The 19,438-nt window shown below is 46.5% G+C and overlaps 1 protein-coding gene across 5 annotated transcripts in view; it reads right to left on the bottom strand.

Annotated features, from left to right (window-relative positions):
- Positions 1–3,642: 3,642 nt before the first annotated feature.
- The window catches only part of Uaca (uveal autoantigen with coiled-coil domains and ankyrin repeats), an 86,706-nt gene continuing 70,910 nt past the window's right edge, over positions 3,643–19,438 (bottom strand). For all 5 annotated transcript variants that reach the window (XM_021641536.2, XM_060375453.1, XM_060375457.1 and 2 more), the window contains 6 exons: positions 17,582–17,618; positions 16,479–16,531; positions 11,078–13,780; positions 9,351–9,500; positions 7,200–7,265; positions 3,643–3,837 (listed from right to left, as the gene is read on the bottom strand). In XM_021641536.2, coding sequence (XP_021497211.1) covers positions 3,766–3,837; positions 7,200–7,265; positions 9,351–9,500; positions 11,078–13,780; positions 16,479–16,531; positions 17,582–17,618 — 3,081 coding nt within the window. In that variant the 3' untranslated portion in view covers positions 3,643–3,765. The remainder of the gene's footprint in view (positions 3,838–7,199; positions 7,266–9,350; positions 9,501–11,077; positions 13,781–16,478; positions 16,532–17,581; positions 17,619–19,438) is intronic.

Below are 19,438 nucleotides of genomic sequence, written 5' to 3'. Positions count from 1 at the left end.
ACAGCCAGCCACTTGAGGGGGTAGGACACACGCCCCATTTTTGCACATAAGTGGAGGTCAGGGGCCAGCTTGAGGGAGTGGGTTCTCGTACCTCGTGGTTCCAGGGATCAAACTCAAGTTGTAAGGTTTAGTGGTAAACACCTTCAACTGGTGAGCCATCTCAACCAGCCCAATCTTTTACATTTTATTTCTGTGTATGTGTGAGTGCCTTTACATCCAGTGCACGCCTGGATCCTTCAAAGACCAGAAGAGGGCGCCGGCTACCCTGGAACTGGAGTTACAGGCAGACATAAGCTGCCTCATGTGGAGAAAGATCTGGAAACGGTAAGAGCAGCGAGTACTCGTAACCACCAAGCCATCTCTCCAGGCCCTCAATGATCCCAGTTTCAATAGCTAATTCTTAATATTGGCTCTAGGTAACTGACGAGGTAGTAATAACGAAATGAAAAAACAAAACAAAAACCCTAAGGACTGAGCAATAAAGGACGGGACCTGTTAGGACTCAGCAACTCCCAGAGAACCGGCAAACCTTTAGATGACAACTTCTGAACACAAAGGCAAAGGCAAGCGTCTTCCATGGTCTATGCTCCACTGACTTATCACTGACATGCGTGAAGTGAATTTCAGTAGGTGAGTGGTTGGTTACGGGATTGGCCTAGGAGGGTTTCAGACAGACACTCAAAATGACTACCATCTGCCATATTTGGGACCCTGTCAGTTTTTACTCTAAATTCCCCAAAGATGAGAAATGGAGTACTGGTTTCCCAGTCTTCTATAATGATACTCAGCACAATTCTAAAGAAACCCATTTTGACAGGTGAAGACAAAATGCAGAAACGAGAAGGCTCAGTGCTGGACAGCTCATGATGCTTTTGCAAGAGACTCAAGTTGTTTCCAGAACCCGTGTCAAGGGGCTCTACCTGTAGCTCCATCTCCAGAAGGATCTGACGCCCTCTTCTGGCCTCTATGCGCACCAGCACTCACATGAACAAACACAGAATTAAAAAATAATAATAAATCTTAAAACACAAAATAAAATATAAGGCTGCTTCCCCAACTACCAAGGAAAACATGGCTCTGAACATGTTTCTAGTTCAAAACATCACTCCGTTGGATTTCAATACATGGCCCAAAGCTCTTAAAGCAAAATTCAGGAAAAAAAAAAAAAAAAAAAACCCCAATATTAAACATAAGTAATGAGCCAAATGTTATTCATATAAACTTTACCTCAAGAACAAAAAATAAACCAATTCTGACTTTTCATTGTTTACATACTGAAGAAATGTGGATGTACTGACTTACAAAGAATAAAGTCGTGCCACCTGCAGGGAAATGCCTGAGATCAGTATGTGAGGCTACTTAGGTCAGCCTCAGAAAGACAGAGATCACGTTTTCTCTCGACTGTGGTCCCCAGACTTCAGAGTCATACAATCTTGTGAGTACAGATGACGTGAAAGCAGAAGTCACACTATCAGGGGAACAAGGGGGACAGATGGGAAGGAAGCATTAGGTATAGGGTATGCTTAAAATTCATCACGTGCCTGCACAGAAGTGCCCTTATGTGACCCTGCGCCAAGATGTGCTCTTTCAAAAAACAAATATGATGGCATAGCCTTGGCGTAAGTGGTGAATTTTCCAACCGTATTCTATAAAGACAGGATTAAGAAAATGCTCTGGGATTTGCAATGGAAGAAAACTCAGGGGCTGAGAAGATGGCTCAGTGAATACAGCACTTGTCACACATGGGATAAGAGCGGGTTTGGATCCTCAGAATGAACTTATAAAAGCCAGACAGGCCTCGTGGCCACCTATAATCCTGGCACCAGTGAGGCAGGGACTGGGGATCCTCAGGGCAAGCTGAGCTGGGTCACTAATCCAGCTGATTGCCAAGCTCTGGGTTCAATTCAGAGTCCCTGCTCCAATACGTGGTGAGCAATAGATGAGGATATCCAGCATCAACTTAGGGCCTCTACGTATTCACACACATGCACTCATACACATGAACATACATATATACACTACACACATGCAAGCACACACACAAGCACCCATACACACATGAACATAAATATAAGTACCACAGACACACAAAGCTCAGCTAAAATGATCCATTTGTGCGATTACTTGCTAACTATCAAATCAGTGCCTTTTAGTGTGAACAGTAAACAAAACATTAATCTAAATAAAGACATAAATCCTCTGTGGAAAGATGCGGTTCATGCGAATAGCTGGCTGGAGAGTTTACCTAAGGATGCCCAATTCCACCATCTCCTTGCTGTCTTTATTCTGGCAGTGTACTGCATTGTGGTGCCGCTGTCTAAGACTTCAACACGTTCCCCAGATCAATTCTTTAATGCTAATTTTGCAAGAAACTTGCATCTCGCATTATTAATCTCATTCGGATGACACTCCTATAAATAAGTATGAAACATTTGGAGATCGCATGTATAATGAGTGCTTGATTACAACATTCCCAAATGTCAAAGCAATTGCAAAAAAAATAAATAAATAAAGTTTTTGACACTTGGAGAAATTTCACGCATCATTTCTCATTGTTCTCATTTGAAAGACTATGGCAAGAAAAGTCAACCACAAGTAGCAAAAGGTTAAAGCTCTGCTGTGGAGACCAGGAGGCAATCTTCTTACCAGTTCCTCAAATATTCTGCTCGCGCCTGTTCCTGAGCTGTGTAATTTTAGCACTGCAAAACCTTCATGAAATCTACTTTAAAAGGTATTAGTTTAAGAAAAACAAAGCCAAAGGCACTCCTTACACTGCTCAATAAAGACGCGCCTTGGCCAGCCGCATAATCCACTCCTCCAAAGCACACAAGGCTTCCGGGCTGCTCAGGGAAAAGGATGATTTATGTTTGTGAGTCTGTGTGTGCACGTCTGTACCTGCACATGTGGAGGCCAGGCTGATCTCTGGCCTCTCCCTCAGGCTCTCTCCACCTTACTTTTTGAAACATGGTCTCTCCCTGAACCTGCAGCTCACTGATTTGGCTGGACTGTATGGCCAGTGAGGCTCAGACATTCTGCTGCCCCTGCCTCCTCGGTGCTGGAATTACAGGTGCACACTGTTGCTCCTGGGGGCAGGAATCTGGGTCCTGGGGACTGAACTCGGAGCCTCACGCTTGCCTGGAAAACACTGTACTAACTGAGCTGTCTCTTCAGCTCCTGGAAGGTCTTCTGATCCACTTAAAAGTAGCTATCAGCTAAATTAATTTCTCCAAAATCAACCTTTCAGTGCTTATTTCAGCCTAAGCTTCTTTTTATGGACCCATTCAGACGGCTCATATTTTGTCAGGAACCCAGCCATTTTTAAAATGTAGTTTTAAAAAAGTATAGTTACTAGGGCATGGTGGTACACGCCTTTGATCCCAGCACTTGGGAGGCAGAAGCAGGCAGGCCTCTGTGAGTTTAAGGCCAGCCTGGTCTACAGAGTGAGTTCCAATACAGCCAAGCCTACACAAAGAAACCTCATCTCTAAAAACAAAAACAAAGAAGAATGAAAATGAAAAAGTATAAATAAAAGAGAGATAGTTGAGGCAAGGCAAAGTACATGCCGTGTGCCGCTGTGTGAAATGATTGTACATAGAATACAAGATTTGAACCAACTCAATGACACACACCTCATTAGAAAAGTAAAATTCAACAACAGAACAAAATATATTTTATTTTATGTATACTATCAGAGTAGGCCCAAAAAGCCTCAGAGCCGCACCCAGAACGCATAGCACCGCAGGACAGGCTCTGGGTCAGCTGCCGCTAGCACACGAGGCCTTGTCGCATCTGTATAATCTGTAGTAAGGCCGCCTGCACGTCTTCATCCATGTGACCCTGGAGAGAAGGAAGAGGAGAGGCCACGCGTCACGTATTGACTCCAAAGCTGAAGCCTGTATCCTAGGGCACACCTGCTGTGTTTCCCAGACGAACCCCTCCCCATAGTGAGAGCGCCCCACAGGAACTCCACCATGGAGACGACAGTGTCGGGTCATCAGGACTAAGTGTGCAGGAGGCGCTCTTTTCTTTTCTGACCAGAAAACCAGGGCCAGCAATGGCATCTGCTGAGCAGGGCTGTCCGCACAAGGAACAGAGCAAGCTCCGAGAACATTCCCTACAAGTGTGCGTGCTGTGCACGTGTCTACACCTTCAGGCATGTCCTGCCTTCTCTACTGAGGCCGAGTCTGTTGCTTGAAACCGGAGCTGGCCATTTGGCTGCTCTAACCAGCTTGCTCCAGAGACCCCATCTCTATTTCCTAACAGCTGAGTTTAGAGGCTGGCTGCCACACCCATGCAGCATTTCCTTGGTGCTGGAGATCTGAACTCTTGGTTCTCAATCTTGTGTGAAAAGCACTTTGCCCACTCAGCCATCTCCCTGCCTTGCCCCTTTAAAGAGAAAAGTAGCTGAGGAAAAAGTAATTTCCATACTTATAATTTTAACATAAAGCAGAATGACACATCTCTGCAGCTTGCCTTTTCACTCAATGTCATAGCAATCTTTTCCAGAGCCACTTAGCTGTTAATTTTTTATGTAATACACACTATACAGACATATTAAATTCTTTTGCCTCTTCCCTAAGGTAGATGGATAGATAGATGATAGATAGACACAGATAGACAGATGATTGATACAGCATGTGTATATATCTTTCTAGATCTATATACATGTATTTGTACATTTGAAATATAAGTATGTATGTATATCTTCATAGCCAGACTCGGAGAAGAAGTAGCTTATTAGACAAATTCAGGACTGGTATACAGTGAACAACTATATGTCAGCGCTCAGAAAGTGGAGGCACAAGGATCAGAAATTCAAGGGCTGCCTGGATCTCAAAAACAAAACACAGTAACAGAAACTATCTCATTTTTCAAAGTACTTTCCTTACTAGAAATAACAGTTTACACTTCTACCCAACAGAGACCCATTTTCCAAATGGAGGAAAGCTACCCCATTACACACCGGCAACTCCCCTGGTACAAAGCTGAGTGTGTTAGTCATTTATATGTTAAAGGAGACCAGTTAAAAAGTTTAAAGTAGGGGCTGGAAAGATGGTTCAGGGTATAAGAATAGTTGCTGTACAAATGTGAGGTAGGTCCTCAGTTTGAATTCCCAGTACCCACATAAAAATCCCGGGCAAGGCTGAACGTGCCTGTAACCCCAGCGTTGTGGGGTGGAGATGGGTGGACCCCAAGAGCCCTGTGCTTGACTAGCACAGCTGACTGTGAGCTGCAGGTTCAGTGAGAGACTATGCCCAAAGCAATCAGGCAGAGCACAGAGTAATAAGACAGTCAGTGTTCTATTCTGGCCTCCACACGTGCGTGCGCACACACACACGCACGCACGCATGCACACGCACGCACACACACACACACACACACACACACACACACACACACACACACACACTTTTTAAGTAGAAGAGTTAAGCAGATGCTAGTCTGTGGCAGGCTTACACACCTCTACTTTCTTCTTTATTATTAATTTATTACTGGAGCATCTACATAGGTTTTGGCAGGACATGACTATCAACATAAAAGTTTTGCCCCCCCAAAATCTGTTTTTACAGCAGCAGGGTGTTTAAATTTCAAACGTTAGCCACAGTTGACTAAACTGGATCCAAAGTTAACTGTGTGATGCCAGACGGCAAGATGACTTCAGATGCCAACTGCTGCTGCTGCTCCTTCATTAGGACTGAGCAGAGAACAATTTCAGATTTCAGAAGTGTACATTGTACAGAGTAAAAAGGTCTGAGAAATTATCGGGTGTTTGTTTGTTTTTCTCTGGCCCCTCTGGCAAAGACCAGGATGTTTGTCATCCTTTCTAGTATTGAGTTGCTGTCTATGTATGCGTGTGTGTGTGTGTGTGTGTGTGTGTGTGTGTGGTGTGCACATGTGCATGCTGGGGACGTTGGGTGTCCTGTTCTACCACTCTCTGCCTTATTCTCTAGAGACAGCATCTCTCACTGACCCTAAAGCAAGCTGGTGGCCAGCCTCAGTGATCCTCCTGTCTCCACCCCCTGGGCACTCAGGCAGCCAGGCCTGCCTCTTCACATAGGTTCTGGGATCCAAACCCAGGTCCTCACGCTTAAACAGCAAGTACTTCTCTCCACTGAGCCATCTCTCCAACCTGATCTTTGGTTTTTCTATCCCCTCACAAGATTCTTATTCGGTTGCCCACCAATTGCTCGAACAATTGAAATAATCTCTCAGATCTCAGCAAATGTCCTATGCACTCAAAGAGTAGCAGGGCAGCACCCTTCAGGCATCCCTCGTTTTCAGTGCCTCCGTCCCTGTAGAAAAAGTTGACTATTGATTGTAGGAGTCTGATGTCAGAAAGCACATGTACTGTTTAATTGAATTCTCTTTAAAAAACAAAAACCATGTTTCTTTGAAATTTGCTCTCAGCACCCATCTTCCCCACTTCTTCCTCTTCTTTTACAGAACAGTGTGGCCTAACACGTTTCAAATCCAAATAATTCCTGTTGTATCTCACTCGTCATTCCGACACTTGTTTCTTCCAGAGCGCCTTCCTGAGCGGTCTATTCTGAGAACTTGGGAGACTGCGCATGGCTGCCGCTGAGCACAGACAACCCATCCTTCACACCCTAAACATTTTCTTAGCGTATTTTTTTCCACAGGCGTTCTCAGAACAACACAAGAAAAGAGGATTTACAATTTTTTGCTTCACCAAGTTTAAGGCTCTGTAAGTAAATAATCAGTTATAACAGACCAATTTTTTCTTAATTACTACAATTCTGTGCATATGTCCCCCATTTCCGATTTTCACATGTTCCCTGCTTCAAAGAACCCCCCTAAGCCACCAGGAAAAATATACAGCCCCTCTACTCTCTCTCCCCCCACACTGACAGCCACGTGCGATGTCAAGGCATTATCCCAGCTAGCGACACTGTTAGTGTGAGCTGCCATCGTGTGTTGCCAGACTGTCTAGAGGATGAGTGACAAGCAGATGGAGACAACACTAAATTTAAGATGTTGTGTTGCTGTATAGCTTTGTAAATTGTTCTGGGAGATATGCAAGCCATGATTAAAAGAAACACAATTATTTTTAAATAAGCATATGGACTAGAGTAACTTCAAATGTCAGTTACATTCACGTTAAGTTTATTCAAAAAATAAAAACAGTACTTTATTTTTCTCTACAGTGAATAGTCTTTGCAAAGACACAGCATTCTTACCTGTGCAGCACTGAGGAGGTGTGTCCGGTAGATAGCAATGACTTCCTGGTGCTGTCTGTCAGCATCCTAGGGCCGTGGGAAGGCAGACAGAGAAATTAGCACGCACATCAGCAAGACCAGATGCTGTGCCAAGACCTCCCGCTGTAGACTGGCAGGTTATTAAAGGGCTGCTGCCACTTTTAGAACAAAGCCACAGGTGCTGAGTTACATGTGATGGAGCTAGTGAAAGGTTTCCCATAACACACAGGAATATTCCTGGGAAAGCAATGCCACAGGGGATCACTGCCTCAGTTTACCCCTACTGCCAAGAACTTGCCAAGCCACCTACCAACTGATGCTTCAGGCCACTGCTAACACTTCCAAGCTTGTTTCCTGTGTCTCCTCTGTCTTGCTTCTAGGACTGAGCTAGCACTTCCCTTTTGTCAGTGCTGGCTTAAAGACCTCAGGTGGATGCCTCCTCACATAGAAGAGAGAATCCAAACTTATTAGCTTGGTCTTCAGAATCCCCACAAAGAAGCCATATCTTTTTTTTAATATTTATTTTTATTATTCCAAGTCTGTGTGCGAGTGCACACGTGCGCCTGTGCATGTGTACGTGCATGATTGTGTGATTGTGTGTGTGTGTGTGTGTGTGTGTGTGTGTGTAGCCCACAAAGGCCAGAGGCATCAGATTCCCTGGAGCTGGAGCTGTGAGCTGCTGTGAGTTGCTTAGCGTGGGTACCTGCTGAGCCACCTGCTGGGGGCTGGTCTGGTACTGGCACTCTAATGGTAATTGCTGGCCTAAACCTGGACAGAGCAGAATGGGGTAGGTGTAGCCAAAGTCTGTGGGCTTTGCGGACTGGAGGATCATGGGAAAGAGAGGTGGACAGGTACCAGAAGAGGAAGGAAGCAGAGAGCCACAATGGGTTATCAAGGAGCACATGGCCGGATGGGCATGGGTGGAAGAAAGTGGCCCAGATGGGAGAAGAAGCCAGTATTTATGGAGTTATGGAGGGAAGGTAGCCCAGATAAGAAATTTTAGAGCAGATGGCATGGGATGGGGGCTTGGGAGTAAAGACAGCTTAGGACATAATATCTGCCGTGCCCCAGGTGATATAAGGCTTTCGAAAATCTATCAGGGGTCTGTCTTTTATTGACTGTGGTAGCGACTCAGATTAATACCAGCACAATAATTATAGGATTAATAATAAACATTATTGCACCATACTTTTCATTTAACCACAACAGCCATCTCTCAAGTCCAAGTCTTAAACAACAACAACCACAACAACAACAAACCTGTGCTGTTTTTGTTGTTGCTGTTAATGATCATGATTATTTTAGTGTGGCAGGACGTGAGAATGTGGACACACTGCTCAGGTTGTCAGGCTTGTGCACAGAGTGCTGTTGTCTGCTCAGCCATCTCCAGCAGGGGCCGCCGCTGTGCCCGCGAGGCCTGCCTCTTGTTACTCTCTGCTAGGTCCCAGCCCTGTGGGTCTTTTCACACCATTTTCGTGGCCTGGACGATCCTCCACCTTCCTTTTACCCACCAAGCGCTTTACAGATTCAGGCCAACTTCTTCCTTCTTCTCTGGAACAGATCTCAGTTGCTGCTAGCCTTTCCTTCCCAGGAAGCTGTCTGAATGTGACCCCAGACTCCACGTGTTACAAAGAGCTCCCTGTCGCCAGTGCCCATAGGGAAGAGGTGATTAGATCTAATGCTGATAATGACTCCAGGCATATCACCACCACAGGCTTTGGCCTGCCAGGATAGGGTCTGTATGAGAGGTGAGCTTGGCCCTCTCGCTCTTGCTTTCTCGTGGGATAGCTTCTGTCATGTTGTGACATAGCCTGAAGGTCCCCACCAGATGCAGCCCTTCCAGAGCCAAATAAGTCTTCTTAAACTACCCTGCTTTGTGCAATGATGGTGGAGGCCCAGTGCAGGGAGAAAAGAACGGAATGCTTATTGTAGCGGCATAGAGCAGGCATCAAATAAGTGACACCAACACGCTAAAGAATGGTGACATTAGCAAAAGTTACAGCCTTGAGTATCAAGTCAGCTCCAAATGCACTTGATCTCCACGGAAGCTACACACTCTCACCAACACTCACTCACACACTCTCCGACTCGCACACTCCGCGGGCCCCGCTGCCCAGTGCCCTGGACACTCACCGCCAGCTGCTGCTGCAGATCCCGCACTCGGTGCTGCAGGGTGTCCACAAGCTGGCTCTGCCGCTTGGTGGGGCTGCCGCTGTAGGTGAGCTGGGAAAGGCCGTTGAGCGCCTGCTTTAGTCTCTCTACATCACTCAGAAGTTCAGTGATCTTTGAGAGACAAGAGAGAAATCGTGGGAAGGCGTACGCCACCGTCTGTGATGAACACACTTGCACAGAAATCACACCTCACTTGAGACAGAGACTGTGAACAGCAGGTAAGATGCCGCCAAGACTCCCACAGAACACACAGCAGAGTCACACAATTCTCCCACAGAACACACAGCACAGAGTCACACAATTCTGCGACTTAATTCTTCAACAAACTGCTCCCAAAGACAACACCAAGTTGAGAATGAATATCATGTATATCCTAACACTGGAGCGTGAACAAGGTTTTCTATGCATGTGAAAGGGCCTGAGGCCTAAGAACTACCTTCCGGGTGACGCTGTGAACACTGGAAAGGGGTTCTATTAGACGGAGCATGAAAGCAAAAGAGCGTGGCTCATGTGAGCACAGGATCCACTTATGTGCTTTCTTACCAGCTTTTAAAATTTGATTTTTGTGTGAGTGTACGCTGATGCGTATGTGCCCTTCTGTGTGCAGTGTCCACAGAGGCCAGCAGATGGCGCCTTGTTCCCCCAGAGCTGCAGCGAGGGGGTGTGAGCTGACATTGGTGCCCAGTCTTCTGGAAGAGCAGCCAGCAAGTGCTTTTAGCTGCTCAGCCATCTCTGAAGTCCCAGCAGTTGCACTGTTTAATAACTGGCAATGTGAATGAGCAGATGCAGGAATTAGCTATCACAATGATGTGCGACTGCATCCTAACAACTCTGCACATAAACCGAGTGGATTGAAATGCTAGACCTTACGGGAAGGCGTGTTGCTGAGGACAGCTGGGTCAGAGGCTGCTTTTACTCATTCCCTATTTCCCCAGAGGGTAGAGACCATTTTATAATTACTTAGTGAATACATTAAGCTGTGATCAGTCTTCACATTTCATCTCCATGGTACAAACTAGACATCTACCAGTTTCAAAAATATTACTGCATACCCATTCTGCAAAATTGGACCATACAGAAGAAAACCAAGAGGGAAAGACAAATTATAAATGCTGCTCCTAAGCTGTTTTAACTTAATGAATGGCAAAGCTAAAATAAAACCTGAGATTTTGGAGGAAGTGTTAGCTAGAGGCTAGACTGGCCAGCGAGGACTTGATGGCAAAGACGAAATGTTAAAGGGTGCACAGGACCCAGCACAGCACAGGAAGAACGAAGCATCCCAGGCCAGGTTTACAGAAACACTGTGCGGAATGCACGGTGGCCTCAGCTCTGGGTACAGGTCTGGGTGAGTAGGGAGGTAGAGTCCGATGCTACCAGTGACCTGGACTGCTCGAACTCAGAAGCTTCTAGATCCCAACTCCTCACTATAAGGATGTGAACCTCAGTCGCCCCTTCTCCCCAAACTGTCAGCTGAGAGAACAGAAAAAAAAAAAAAAAAAAAAAAAAAACACCTTTGAATTTTGTGCTTTTTCAATTTAGATCTTTTTTTCATAACCATCTTCAAACTGAAAGGGCGGTACTTTAGTAATGGTTTGTAGGCCTGTCTGCGGATTCCATGCCAAGGGATCTGACCTGCAGCCCCACACTAGGGCTCCTCTGCATGGCGACGCAGTCTGGACCGTGCCTACCTTGTTGTCCTTGGCTTCGATCTGCTTGGCGGACTCCTGAATCCTCTGCTGTAGCTCCATGACGGTTGTCAGGGACTTGTCACACCGCTCCTTCTGGTCCTTGATCTCCTGCTCGATGCTGAGATGGAGCAGTTCCTTCTCATCTTTGGCAGACAGCTTCTCCTCGCACACTTGGTGGTACTTCCTGTTCAGGCTGGCCAGTCTGTCATTCAAGTTGGAGATCTGGGCCTCCAAATCACTCTTTGTGGCTTTGTATTTCGACAAGTCAACGACCTCTCTCGTCTCTAAGTTCTTCAGCGCCTGCTTGGTATTCTGAACCTCTGTCTGGAGTTTGGAGACTTCCTTGGTTTTGATCTGGCTTTCCTCTTCCTTTTCTCTCAGGCTGGCTTTCGTGATGGTGACCTCTTTCTCTAAGGCCTCCTTTAGCTGCAGGTGATCCGCAAGGGGCACAGAGGAGTTCTTCTGGTTCTCCAGAAGCTGCTGGAGCTTGCTCACCGTCTGCTGCTCTCTCTCCACGCACCTCTGCTTGCTCCTCAGCTCTTCCTTCAACTGCTCAATGGTGTCGTTGAGAGACTTTTTCATAACCTCCACCTGCTCCAGCGGGACGGGCTGTCTTTGCAGGAGGTTCTGGGCTGCGAGGACCTCGGAGGTCTGCCTGGCCTTCTCTTCCGCCAGCTTCTCCTTCTCGCTCTTCACGGTGGCGTACTTTTGGGACAGGTCCGTCAGCTGTTTGTTGAGTTCCTCCGTTTTCCCGCTCAGCTCCCGCTGCGCCTCCCGCGCCTCTTGCACCAGGACGCTCCTCTCTTTCAGCTCCTTCTGAAGGGCAGTGAGCTCCCTCCTCAGCCTCTCGTTCTCTTGCTTGCCCTTCTTGGCCTCTTCGTCCCTCACACGACACTTGTGCGTCTGCTCCGACAGCTGCTCCTTCAGGGCTTTCTCTGCAGCCTTGAACTTGCGCTCACACTCTTCCAGGCGGGCTAGCGGAGCGTACTTGAGCTTGATGCACTCTTGGATGGTGTCCAGCTCCTTTTTCTGGGCCTTAATCTCAGCATGCAGCACGCCGATCTCCTCCTGGCCTCGGCGGTGGTCCGCCAGGACGGCGGCGTTGGCCTCCTGCGCCTCCTTCAGGCTCTGGCTCAGCGCGCTCACCCTTCTCGAGTGCTCTTCCAGGCTCACGTAGTCAGCCTTCATCTGATTCTGCAGGTTCTCCAGGTTCCTTCTCAGTACCTCATTCTCGTCCCTCAGTTTTGAAAATTCCTGGCTCGTGTCATCAAACCTTTTCTTCGCGTCAAGTAAGGCTCTGTTGGTTTTCTCCACTGTGCTGCTTAGGGAGGCCTTCACCTCCTCGTGGGTCTTGACAGGCACATACTGGCTACTCAGGGTCTTTTTCAAGCCAGCGTTTTCCGACGTGAGTGCACGCAATTTCTCCTGATCCTCTCCACATTTTTTATTAAGTTCGGACAGCTGCTTTTTCAGCTCGGCAATATTGGACTTCAGGCTCGTTAGCTCCTCTTCATGTTTTTCGGGCGCAACGAACACGGCCTCCAGGCGGCCGAGGCTCTTGGTCAGCCGGTCGTTCTCCGCCAGCAGCCGCTCGGCTTCCAGCCTCTTCTCGGCGTACCTCTGCGTGGCGTCGGAAAGCCTCCTGTTCAGATCCTCCAGGCTCGCGGCGTGCGCCTTCTTCAGCTCCTCGCTGACCTTCAGGGGCACGTAGTGCGTTTTCATCTCCGCCGTCAGGCTGTGCACCTGCTGGCCGAGCAGCTGGTTGTCCCCCTGGACCTTCTCCACTTCTTTCTGCAGCGTCTGGTTTTTGAGGGTTAGCTCTGCGACCTTCTTCCCCAGCTCTCCCGACTTCTGCTCCAACCTGCTCCTGAGCTGCTCGTGCTCCTCGGGTCTGACGTGCTGGGCCAGCTTGGCCCTAACGCTCTCCAGATCCCTCCTCAGCTGTCGGATTTCCTCCAGGGAGTTTGCATAGTCCCGGCCCACCTCCGCCAGCCTCTTGGCCTTCTCGTTGACTTCACTGGATAACAAGCTCTTCATGCTGTCAAATTTCTCCGTGGGGATGGAAAGGGCCAGCTTCGCAGCCAGCTCTTTCAGCTGGCCCTCCAACTCCACGACCCTCCTCCCCTTCTTCTCCCGCTCCATTTCATACGTGCTGCATTCCCTCTGCAATCTCCTGTTTTCTTCCATCAGCCTACTTTCGTCCCTCTTGAACTCTTCCACCAGCATCTCGCTCTGTTTGATTTGGTTCCTCAGCTTTCCCACCTCCGCCGAAGCGCCTTCGTATTTGGCTTTCATGTCCTTCAGCTCCTCGGTGACGCGGTGGCTCCCTGTGGCTGCCTCACTGGTCAGGTGCTCTTTCAGGGCGAGAAAGTGGGTCTGCATTTGCTTGACCTTCCCTTCGGACTCGTACATCCTCTTCTGCACGTCCTTGAGGGCATCTTCCAGCTGCCGGATCTGCTCGTCTGAGTCCTCCTTGACCCTCTCACGCTCCAGAGTTAGGGCGTTGCACTCGGCCACCTTGTGAGCCAGCTCGTTCTGGAGCTTCAGTCGGTCTTGTTTCGCGGCATCACAGAGAGTTCGCATCTCCTCTAACTCTTTCTTGACAATCTCAATTTCAGAGTATGAGGTCTGACTGGGTAAAGACAGCTCCAGAGGTCTGAGCATAGACCTGCTTTGGTGGGTGGGTACGCCGGGAGAGGTGCACTGCAAAGAAATGCAGACATCAACCACGGAACCTGAAGAAAACACTGTGCTGACTAGTACTTCATAGGGGCTTCTAGACAGTCCTCCGTCATCAGCAATCAGAGCGTTTAGACCAGTAAGATGGGAGAGGTGGAGGGAAGAGGGAAAGGAGCAATTTTTGTAGCAAGAAAAACAGTTCTGGGTAGGATTTCCTTAATAAGCTCAAAACATTTTGAGAGTTCTCTTGGCAGTTTCTAAAGAAAATAATTGTGCCCTGGCCTGAGTCTCCTCTCTCCAGTGAGCATGCCCACATTAGGTGAGAACACCAGCTCATCAACACGCCCTACCATTCCACACCCCACAGAAAAGAGTCTCCCTAGGGTTTCAAGTTCTAAACGCAAGCTGCCAGAAGCCAAGGAAACGCTACATTTTAAATGTACAAATAGTTTCACCAATTATATATTATTAAACTTCTATTTATTTGTTTTATGAGGCACATGTTTAGGAAGGTAAGAGAACAAATTTTGAGAGTCTCTTCTCTCCTTCTACCACGTGGGTCCCAGGTTTTGAACTCAGGTCATCAGGCTAGCAGGCAGGCACCTTTCTCAGCTCGGCCACCTGGTATAAAATGTCTAATAAAACATATGTGACTTCTGAGCATCTTCACTGGTAACGCCAACATAATGCTCTTTACATTTTCAAAATTCCACCAAAATGAGCCCACCTTGTATGAGAATTATCAGAAAAATGGCAATCAACTTACCAAAAAGACATGTTTGCCTTCTAGCAGGAAGATAAATAAAAAGTTTAGCATGTAATCTTAATATAAAACTTGTTGGGTACCTTGCTCTTTTGATTAATTAATTCTCACAAAAAAGAAATATAACTGAACTTCCCAGAGAGAGTTCAACTGTCAGGGCACATAATCATGAAAGACTCTACATAACTATTTTTACTTTCCCTATCTAGTGACAATGTTCTTTATAAATACTAATTCAACAATCAATGCCATGGGCCCTGAGGACATCCTTTGATTTCAGTGGGCAGAATTTTTTATTTTAAGCTACTTGGGTAAATTACAACGTGCTCTGAATCAAGAGGAAGAAATCACCGACATAGAACACTTTCCTAGCTTTGGCTTGCCTCTAGACTAGCTTTTAGTTACTCCGTTATCTTTGTGCTAACACTAGTGTAATTTGTCAAGAAATTACAATTACAGAGCCACAACTTCCATGCTATTAACCTTATTACAATCAAACATTTAACCCCAGTCTTCCTAACCACTCCAACCACTCTCCCACTAAAAGATGCACCCTTCCATTATTCTTTTATTATTCTTTTCTTGAGTCTCAGTAGCTTCAAAACACTATGCACCCGAAGATGACCTCACACTTCTGCTTTTCCTGCCTCTACCTCCCAAGTGTTTACCTCGTAGGCATATGCCAGCACACGCGGTTTCTGCAGGGCTGAGGTGGACCCAGGCTTCCTGCATGCTTCCAGCATGGATAGAAATGCTCAATCCCCACTCAGAAAGGCAAAGAGGACAGACATCAGAGGAGGGAGAAAACAGGGAACAGGACAGGAGCCTACCACAGAGGGTCTCTGAAGGGCTCTACCCTGTAGGGTATCAAAGCAGATGCTGAGACTTATGGCCAAACGTTGGGCAGAGTGCATGGAATCTTATGAAAAAAGGGGGAGATAGAAAGACCTGGAGAGGACAGGAGCTCCACAAGGAGAGCAACAGAACCAAAAAGTCTGGGCATAGGGGTCTTTTCTGAGACTGATACTCCAACCAAGGACCATGCATGGAGATAACCTAGAACCCCTGCACAGATGTAGCCCATGGCAGTTCTGCGTCCAAGTGGGTTCTATACTAATAGGAACAGGGATTGTCTCTGACATGAACTGACTGGCCTGCTCTTTGATCACCTCCCCCTGAGGGGGGAGCAGCCTTACCAGGACACAGAGAAAGACAATGTAGCCACTCCTGATAAGACTTGATAGACTAGGGTCAGAAAAGAGGAGAGGAAGACTTCCCCTATCAGTGGACTGGGGGAGGGGCATAGGGGGAGGGAGCTACAGGGGGAACACAAAGTGAACAAACTGTAATTAATAAAAATAAAAATTTCAAATAAAATAAAATAAAATTTATTATGTTAAAAAAAAGAAATTTAGCCAGCATTCTACCTCTTGAAGTCAAATTTCAAAGCAGAGGATAAATATTTAATTGCAAAGAGAAAGACATTTCAGTGCCCAAGCTAACCACATTTGAATGATTCACACCTGTGTCTTCCTATATAAGCACGAGAGAATAGTTCACACTTGTGAGGAAGGCTGCAGATCAAAGAAGATGGGGCAGAAATCTCAACCTCTTATGAAAGACAGCAGAAACAGTGGTGTCACCACAAACAGCCCCAGAAACAGCAATGTGTACTTTTATTAAACTTGAAAAGAGAGATCAACTTAGACCAAGAAAACCTGACTCAGTGATAAAATACTTAGTAGTTATACAAAGATTTCTTCTTTTTAGACAGACCCAAATGTTTTCTTTAAGAATCTTTTTTTCTTTTAGACAGAGTCTCACTATGTTCCAGGCTAACCTGAACTCACTATGTAGACTAGGCTGCCCCAAACTCACAGAGATCCACTTGCAAAGGCAAGTGCTAACCACTCCTGGCCTGTTTAGATGGGTTTTTAAGTTAAGTAACACAAGTCTTACCTGTGAGTCTGTTGTGTACACTTGACCCTGCTTATGAAGCATGTCTTCTTTTCCTAATTAAAACCAATAAATGATATTTTAGATATTTATGTCTAAGTTGACTTAGTGTGAGTTAAAGCAGGCATGGTATAATTTCTTGTCCTTTATTACATAACCAAAATAAAAGCAGTACAATATAAACCTATTCTTGTTCTAAAGCAGCCATATTTTCTGTTTTCAGTTAAAGGAAAGCACCTCCAGTCTGCTGACAGCAGGTACCAAGGCCGGGCTAGAGAGATGGCTCAGTGGTCAGGAGCATTTGCTGCTCTCCCTGAGTCCCACTGGCAGCACACACGTCAAGCGGCTCACACCTGCCTGTAACCACAGCTCCCGGGGACCCAAGGCCCTCTCCCTCTTTCTGCCTTTGTTAACTTACTTATCCACACACAGATATATATTTCAATATAAAATAAGCACTTTTAAAAAGTCTATAAGACTGTTAAGTTCAACAGGCTAGTCGATTACTATAAAATGTATAAAGAAATCTAATGTATAGCTTAAGCATTACTGTTGATCTTAGCTAGAGAAGAAAAAAAAATAGGATGTCTCTATTGTATCAAAGTAGAAAGTAAAACAAAAGAGCAGATGAATTATGGGTAATCCTAAAACAATTAATAAACAATCTCTTATAAACCTGTGAGATATTTACCTGCACTGGGATCAATTTCTCTCCATCAGAAAACTATATTTGTGTCTGTCCATTAAAAAAAAAAGAAAAACAGTCCTGATCTGGAGAAATGGCTCAGTAATTAAGAGAACTGGCTGCTCTTTCAGAGGACCTAGGACCTAGGTTCAACTCCCAGCACCACCAAGGCTGCTCACAACCTCTGGAACTCCACCTCCAGGGGTTCCAAAGCTCTCCGTGGCCTCCGTGGGCACTGCACGCAGGGCCTCTGTGCCTGCCCGTCACATTTCACCTAGGCCACGGTGCCGGGGTGTAACATGCAGACAGGCTGCTGGCACGGGCAGCGGCACACTGTTTATGGGGAGGTACAGCCTAAGCAACAGCCACCCGTTTGTCCTGATCCCTCAACCGTGACAGAAACCCATGCGTTCCTACTTACGGTTGCTAGAGTAACCTCCAGGTCCCAGATGCTCACTCTGAAATCAGAAGTGTGAATTGAAACATGTCAGGCGCACATGGTCCCAATCTGCCAGGTGCTCCACCTATTTTAGTTCTAACGGATCCTATCCTTGAAGACACCCCGGGCTTGTTCTCACTGTTCCTGCACCTGAGCCTACAAAGCGCAGGGCTGGCGACAGTTAGGCTCAGCCTGAGCAAGCGCTTCCCTAAGGACACCAACCAACTCAGCAGAGACACAAGAAGAATGAGCAGCAAAATAACTGAGGACCCTGATGCTTCCATTTGCTGCCACTGTGCCTGGGGGAAGGAAGTGGCCAGTCACGGCAAGGACTCGCCTCCATTCCCGCAGCCAGGACTGCCTCTGGGGTATTGTGAGGCAGACTGCTGTTGTTGCCAAGTTAAACCAGGGCAGAAGCCTGCGCGTAGCAGAGCACCAGCAGTGAGGAGAAAGCAGAGGGACGCCTCAGATACCCCGGGTTAAAACACACTTGGACTGACTCTTTTCCCAAGTGAGGTTGTCTAAGACTAGTGTAGAGGTGAAAATATACTTCAAGGGTCAGGGCGTGTCAACTCCAACAGCTCAGCACCACCCTCCAGCTTAGGAGAACATGGCACCAGCAGCCCAGAGTTCAACATCTAAATTACTATCACCCTCAGCCCCATGGCTCACAGCTAACTCCTCTCCACTAGATGCGGCGCCCCAAACGCAGGGAGAGGCACTCATTCCACAAGGCACAGAACAGCAGGGCCTGTGATTGTTATTACATGCACTTCACGTGTGTGTGCATGGTGGGTTACACTGCACCTCCGGGGTTTAAACACTTAACTTGGCTTTCTAATCTTTTCATAATCTCTCAATTACAGCATAAAACTAGCTCCATTCTAAAGTGCCCAAAGTTGAACAAGATAAATCCATCCATGTAACTGTTTACATGCAATTCATCGTAATATTGTGGACACTCAAGTCACCCCGTGTGTCCACGGGAGTGCTCAGATCCCTCACATTACACAGTGCAGAACACGGCGTGGACTATGGACATCCTCCTACGCATGTTAGCTAACTTCTAGATTGCTTATAATGTCCAGCAGAAGGCAAACGCCATGGAAATAGCTAGTGTGTGGAATTATTTCAACAGAGAAATTTTCCCAGTATTTTTTATCTACTGTCCTTTAATATATGGATGTGGGAACAGGGGTAAGGAGTGTTGACTATAAACGGTGAGTCCTGGGTTTAAATGACTAATTTCCTAAGTACATGGCAAGTAGGTGCTGGGATTTTCTTTTTGCTAAAAAAAAAAAAAAAAAAAAAAACAAAAAAACAACTGCCTGTATAAAAATTCGCCACAATGACTTCGTATGGGGGAAAATGTGCCCATTGTGCTCTCAGGAAAGTGACTGAACAGGACATACAACATGATCACATCTACTGAACCAGGAAATAACAAATTAAGCAAAGGAAATGAAAGCCATTGGCCATGCCCTCGATGGCAGCGTGAGGTTAAAGTGCGTACTTTCGGTCTGACGGTACTTTTTATTTGAAAACATAAATACAGCAGTTAAGAGCACTCACTGCTCTTCCAGAAGGTCCAGGTTTGACTCCCAGAACCCACATGGCAGCTCACAACTGTGTATAGTTTCAGTTCCAGGAAATCCAATGCTCTCTTCTGGCCTCCATGGGCTCCCAGTATGTGATACATATAAATAGTTTTTAGATAAAAATGTATGCTGGTGTTGAGATAAAAAAAAAAAGTTAGTTACTTTTTTATAGTTTACCATGCCTTCTTGAGAGGTCTAAACTTGACAAATTTGTCTAAAGCTACAGAAAAGCAGGATTTTC

This window comes from Meriones unguiculatus, chromosome 1 (assembly GCF_030254825.1).
Source record: "Meriones unguiculatus strain TT.TT164.6M chromosome 1, Bangor_MerUng_6.1, whole genome shotgun sequence".
Taxonomy (NCBI): Eukaryota; Metazoa; Chordata; class Mammalia; order Rodentia; family Muridae; genus Meriones; species Meriones unguiculatus.
This window is presented reverse-complemented; position numbering and strand designations above follow the sequence as displayed.